The following is a 6,743-nucleotide window of genomic DNA, read 5'->3' on the forward strand; positions in this document are numbered from 1 at the left end:
CCGGTGAGCTTGAACCAATGACCTTGCAGTTCAAATGACTTTGCAGTCTGATGCATTAGCCCACAGCACCATGCCAGGACATCAGTAGGTACTGTGCTATCTACAGTGAAGAAAGTGTATGCGGCATAGAGATCAGCAAGGCAGTAACAGGTCATCTGGGCAAGCTTAGAAAGGGCTTGGGCTGACTATTTTGCACATCTTTGTAAGTGTGAGTTGGGGATGGGGAGATGCAAAGTGGAGCTGGAGTCTGCTCTCAGCAGGCAATGGAACCTATTGGCTGAGGTAGATTTGGTCTGAAGTACTAGTTTTGTGACCTTGGGGATGGCACTAGACTTTTCTGGGTCTCAGAGCCTTTTCAGTATTAACCCTGTGATTGTATTTTCAAATCCTTTCCTTAGATATAGGGATAGAAGGTGGATTGATGAAGTTATTGAACTCTCAAGTGAGAAGAAAAAAGGTATGACAGGAGGGGGAGAAAATTATAAAGGAGAAACTGACACAGATGAAGACACCTAACCTCTATGTTTAGGAAATAGGGAAGAGGCAGTTTGGATCATGAGGAAATAACATGAATCTACTCTCAAGGAGCTCTGGTAGCATAGTGGTTACAAATCGGGCTGTGAACCACAAGGTCAGCAGTTCCAAACTACCATCGGTTCCATGGGAGAAAGATGAGGCTTTCTACTCCCATAAAGATTTATTTACAGCCTTGGACCCCTGTGCAGGGTTGCTATGAGTTGGAACCCACTCCACGGAACCCACTCCACCGGCACACAACAACAACAAACTTTCAAGGTAGAGAGGAGAGCAGGCCATGAGTCACACCCACAAATACCTGCCTCCAGTCACTAACTATGTGAGAAGTGAGGGCCACCATAAAAGCAAGACAGATGCATCTGGTTTCTGTAGAGTGTAGGATCCGCAAGGAAGACACATGGCAAGTGGTGAGCACTGTGGGGATGGGAGATGAGGCAATTGACGGACTAAGAACTTGGAGGCCCCTTTCTTCAAGTCAGTTTTGATTCATAGCGACCCTGTATAGGGTTTCCAAGGAGCAGCTAGTGAGTTTGAACCACCAACCTTGTGGTCTTAGCCGACTTTGCAGTCCAGTGCTTTATCCCACAGCACCACACCAGGACTCCTTCTTCATTGTTGTTGTTGTTAGGTGTCATCGGGTTGTTACCGACTCACAGCAACCTCATGCACAACAGAACGAAACACTGCCTGATCCTGGGCCAACTTCACTATTGTTGCCACGCTTGAGCCCACTGATGCTAATCCATCTCGCTGGGGGTCTTCCTCTTTTTCTCTGACCCTCCACCTTACCAAACATGATAGCTGTCTCCAGCAAATGGTCCCTCCTAACAATATGTCCAAAGTATGAGAGACTAAGTTTGGCCATCCTGGCCTCCAAGGAGCACTCTGGCTGCGCTTCTTCCAACACAGATCTGTTGTTTCTTTTGGCAGCCTATGGCACTTTCAATATTCTCCTCCAACATCGTAACTCAAAGGCATCAATTCTTCTATGGTCTTCCTTATTCACTGTCCAGCTTTTGCATGCATATGAGGTGATTGAAAATACCATGGCTTGGGTCCAGTGCACTTTAGTCCTCAAGTGTCTTCATTAATGGCCTCAAATTCAGTCTGGGAAAGAACCAAGGGTCTGGGCTCTATAACCCTCAAACCATTGTTCCTAGAAGCTAGGAAAAGGCTCTGGAGATTTGATGAGAAACAAGTGAATAAGTATTCAGGTCTCTGAGCGAGGAAAGAGAGAGAGAGATTGATTTCCAGAAGTCCTCCAGGAATCTAAAAGCTGGGAGATATGACTAGATATCCAAAGAGCTCAGAAAAAGATATGGGAGTCTGCCAGACCCAGGACAACAGGATGACACTTAGCTCCTGTTGAAAGTCTTGAAAACATCTTGAGGTCTCATCAGCATTTGGTACTACTAGAAAACAAGTGCCCGAACACTGGCAACTTTGGAGGAATGGGATGCTTTCTTATAATGCGTTGGGGATTCGTTATAATGAATCCAATCATTATAAGGCCTCTGTTTCCTGAGGACAGAGGGAGGAAAGAGAGCCTGGCCTTACCAGCTAAGCCTCTTTCTCTCCATGAGGTACCCGGAACTGCTTGCCTAGTTCCTCTCCAGGTGCCACCACTGCCCAGAGGAGCTGGGGAATGTGGAGGGAGGGGGCTGGAATAAGAGCTGGCACCATATCTGGTAAGACAAGTCTCAGTCCCAAGCCTTTTCATCATCCAACTTATTGTTATGAGTGTTAGAGAGCAGCCATCCACACTGTGTGACCTTCAGTGACCCAGAGAAAATTCCCCTTTATTAGCAGAAAATGATTTCTTCTTTTTACTAAAGAAAAGAATAATCATGTCTTACTTAAGAACAGAGTGTGTGTCTGTGTGAACTCAACTAGTGTCAGTGTCTACAGGCCGACCCCTAGCTTCCCAACGGGGCCAGTCTGCAGGCAAACAGCCATTTTCTAAGGTACAAAATTAAGGCTCAAACAAGTACCTTCTCTCTGTGTGTGTGTCTCTCTCTCTGCCCCATGCTCATCCATGAAACCCTAGAAGTTGCCCAGAACTTCCATGCTAGCTTTAGCCAGCCTCATAAAACAGAGAGATTTCCCACCAGTGGTGGATTTCCCATTAGCTCACTTGGATCAAGCAGCTATAAGATGATTTTTTGTGTGGACACTGATTGCTAAAATTACATTGGTTAAAAAATCATGATCACTACCTCATCAACTCTCATATCCTCCTTGCCCCTCTAACATTTGCTGTAGTTACCTGCTGTGGAGTCAGTTCCAACTCATAGCAACCCTGTATAATAGGTATTCCAAGGAGAGGCCGGTTAGCTTGAACAGCCAACCTAGCCATTCAAACTGACTTTGTAGCCTGGCACATTGTCCTGCCTTCACACCAGAACTCTAGTGAAGGAAGTGCAGGTTAAGAAACTAACACAGGATGAACCTGATGAAAAAACCAGTTAAGTGTTTGGGTTAAAATTGTCTGTAGTTCTTGACTGTTTCTGGTAGAGTGAGCGCTGGTGTTCTGGTCTTAGCTCATTGTTGTTAAGTGCAGACGAGCAGATTCCGACTCATAGGGACCTTGTATAGTGTTTTCAAGGAGCAGCTGGTGGGTTTGAACTGCCAACTTTGTGGTTCACACTCCAGTGCTGATCCTACAGTGCCACACCAGGAGTTCAGACTTTAGCTAAATACAGAGTAATATCTAAAACAAAACAAAAAAAAGGGCTTAAATCATTGTTCTTAAAGAGTCATGGATCAGGATTTTGAGGAAAGTCTGAATACCCAACAGACCCTCTGTGGGATAAGTGTCTGAAAAAGGAAGTAGCTACTAGAGAAATGTATCTCCTGTTGAAGGAATAAGCACTTAACTATCCTGGGGTGGGAGCTGTAGCTTTGCTTCTAACAAGTGTTTGACCTTGAAAGTGTTTCTTTGTTGCCCTTAAACTGAAGAATTCATGTTGCATTGCAGTCTATGATCTAGTGTATCACGGGGCAAAGAACATACGTTTTTGTATTTCTTTTTTAAATAAAGAGGTCGAGGAAGGAAAAAGCATTCAGGATTGTCCCGGTGGCCAGTCAGAAAGGTGAGAGACTAAGGCTTTGAAAACGGTTCACATTCTGCCCTTTAACTTCAATGTCCTCCCACCGGACTGCTTCGGAGCAGAAGATTCAATTGACTTCTTTTGTAGCCAGTTTTATTGCTTAGAACCCCTAGGGTTTTGATTTGCTCTCAGAAGAAATGTGCCCCACTGAGCTGCTCTCAGAGGCAGCCCCTCCCGTCTCCCCATTTCTTTTCGGAGTAAAGGAGCAACGTTTCTTTGGGGCAGGGACCTGGCACCAGGGTCTGGCTTCTGAACGGCATCCTGCAGGCACGCCCTTAGACTCAGCGCTGCGTCCGGAACACCTACAGAGCTGCACCACTGGCACATACTCTGCAAACTTAAAAGATCCAGTGACGGGATAGAATACCCAAAAGAAATCCAACCCCGCGCGCGAGGGGCACTGGGGATGGCGAAATGCACCAAACGGCCGTTTATTGCAGTTGAGCTGTGAGCCACTCGGCATGCGGGTTATTTCTGCGCCAACCCAAAGGAATAGAGAGCTCCGCTGGTGATCAACTGAGGTTACCAAAGCGCATCCCTAAAACTTTTAGTGGGTGCACCGTAAACAATGCGCTCAGCTGGCCCAGACCCAGGCACAGGGTCGCCTTCCGCAGCGAGCGCGGGCTGGCGACTGCCCCCGCAGGACGCAGGTGCCCCAGAGCCGCACCAGGGGCAGGTACACAGCAGACGGTAGAAGGGTGGGAAGGGAGGACCAGAAGAAGGAACCTCTGAGCTGGGCGGGCCCCGCCTTTTCTCCCCGGGAGCTCCCGAAAGGAGGAAAGCACCCCCCACCGCCCGCCTCGCTTCCTCCCCCCGCCAGCACCCCACACACTGTGATTGGCTGGCGCAGCGGGTCCCTGGCACGCGCCTGTGGATGTAGTTATAAGAATCCTCGCGTGCCGGCCCTTCGCTCCAGCAAGTCAGCAACAACCCTCCCCAACGCAGCGCAGGCGTGGGGCAGAGCGCAGTGTCTGCTGGCACACCCCATAGGGCCCGGGGCGGGGAGCCAGGAGGGCCGACCTCACTCCCTCCAGCTCACGATCCGGGAGGGAGGGGGCAGGCGTGTGCTAGAAAAGCAAGAACTGCAAAAGTATATTTCAAAAAAAGAATTACCTGAGGCATTCAGAATCTCTGACCCACGACGGCGGAAAGCATGGAAGCGGTGCTGCTAGAACACTTCCCCGGAGGCCTGGACACCTTCCCGTCTCCCTACTTCGACGAGGAGGACTTCTTCACGGATCAGTCCTCTCGGGACCCTCTGGAGGATGGAGAGGAGTTGTTGGCGGACGAGCAGGCCGAGGTGGAGTTCCTCAGCCACCAGCTGCACGAGTACTGCTACCACGACGGGGCGTGCCTGCTCCTGCAGTCCGCGCCCTCGGGGGCCCAGCACGCGCTCGCCCCGCCGCCCTCTGGGGGCTCGGGGGAGCTGGAGGACGGCGGGGGCTACTGCTGTGAGGCGGGGGCGCCCCTTGGCGGCTTCCCCTACTCGCCAGGCTCCCCGCCCTCGTGCCTGGCCTACCCTTGTGCCGGGGCGGCCGTGCTGTCCCCAGCGGCCAGACTGCGTGGTCTGAGCGGGGCGGCGGCCGCGCGCCGCCGGCGGCGAGTGCGCTCCGAGGCTGAGCTGCAGCAGCTGCGCCAAGCGGCCAACGTGCGCGAGCGGCGGCGCATGCAGTCCATCAACGACGCCTTCGAAGGGCTTCGCTCGCACATCCCCACGCTGCCCTACGAGAAGCGCCTCTCCAAGGTGGACACACTGCGTCTGGCCATCGGCTACATCAACTTCCTCAGCGAGCTGGTGCAGGCCGACCTGCCTCTGCGTGGCGGCGGCGCGGGCGGTTGCGGGGGGCCCGGAGGTGGCGGGCGCCTGGGCGGGGATAGCCCGGGCAGCCAGGCCCAGAAGGTCATCATCTGCCATCGGGGGACACGTAAGTGTCTCCTTAGCTTAGCTCAGGGAGGCAGGGACGGTCAGGGGAAGGCCCCAAGGGACTGAGCGAAAAGACTGACCAGTCAACCGACGGACCGATAGATCGTCCGTGTACAAGGGCAAACTTGAGCGCAAGCTCCCGTTTCTCGGGTTTTTCAGCCACTTTGAGCATGGCTCGGAGGCCGCGCGCCCGCCAGACTTGCAACGTTGGCGGTTCCCGGCATGGAGCACTAGGCGCTGGAAGGGTCGAGGAAGAAGGGTGGGTGAAGGCATAAGTTTAATAAACCTGTTCAGTTGAGGTACCCCAGAGGGGACCCCAAGGGACCAGATGGGGCTGCTGAGAATGTGGGTGGACATTCACAGTCTATTTTCTCTTCTCCCCTTCTTCCCAGGGTCCCCCTCCCCCAGCGACCCGGATTATGGCCTCCCTCCCCTAGCCGGACACTCGCTCTCATGGACAGATGAAAAACAGCTCAAAGAACAAAATATTATCCGAACAGCCAAAGTGTGGACCCCAGAGGATCCCCGAAAACTCAACAGCAAATCTTCCTTCAACAACATAGAAAACGAACCGCCCTTTGAGCTTGTGTCTTGATAAGTCCCGGACTTGGCTAAGGAACTGGTTATGTGTCTGTGCATATTGTACATGTAAATATCTATAATGAAAATGTAATTTAAGAAACAACTTTTTAAAGGCAATCAACTGTTATTTATCTATTTATTATCCTGGTGAGTTAATGAAATAGATTATGTGTTTAAATATATAATTTATATAATTTATCCTGATTTTCTAAAAATATGCAATAGTCTATGGTTCCCACAGCACCTTTGGCAGAACTCTGCTTTGTTGCAAGAACCCTGGCCAGAAAAATGTCATGCTAATTTATTGTCAGATATGATACTGAGTGTTGTTAATAAATGCTATTTACACGTTTTTTTCTAAAACGTATTTGTTTAATACATGATGGGGTAACAGCATCTTTATAATGAATTGACTTACTTTATAAAAATTAAATGATTAAGCCTCCAGTTTCAATTAGTTTTAGACTGAAAAGGAGGCAAGTGAGAGGTCTAGGCCTCAACTCAACTTGTTCAGTGCCATTGAGTCCATCCTGACTCATAAGCTACCCTGTTTAGAGTTTCTGAGGAGCGGCTGGTTCTGGTAGGAACCA

At 50.3% G+C, this 6,743-nt stretch overlaps 1 protein-coding gene across 1 annotated transcript; it reads left to right on the forward strand.

Moving 5' to 3' along the window:
* Positions 1-4,800: 4,800 nt before the first annotated feature.
* PTF1A (pancreas specific transcription factor, 1a) lies at positions 4,801-6,507 on the forward strand. Its single transcript, XM_006869902.1, has 2 exons — positions 4,801-5,572; positions 5,964-6,507. Exons 1-2 carry the CDS (start codon positions 4,801-4,803, stop codon positions 6,164-6,166), a joined length of 975 nt encoding a protein of 324 aa, XP_006869964.1. The 3' UTR covers positions 6,167-6,507.
* Positions 6,508-6,743: the final 236 nt, after the last annotated feature.

This window comes from Chrysochloris asiatica, unplaced genomic scaffold (genome assembly GCF_000296735.1).
Source record: "Chrysochloris asiatica unplaced genomic scaffold, ChrAsi1.0 scaffold00137, whole genome shotgun sequence".
Lineage (NCBI taxonomy): Eukaryota > Metazoa > Chordata > Mammalia > Afrosoricida > Chrysochloridae > Chrysochloris > Chrysochloris asiatica.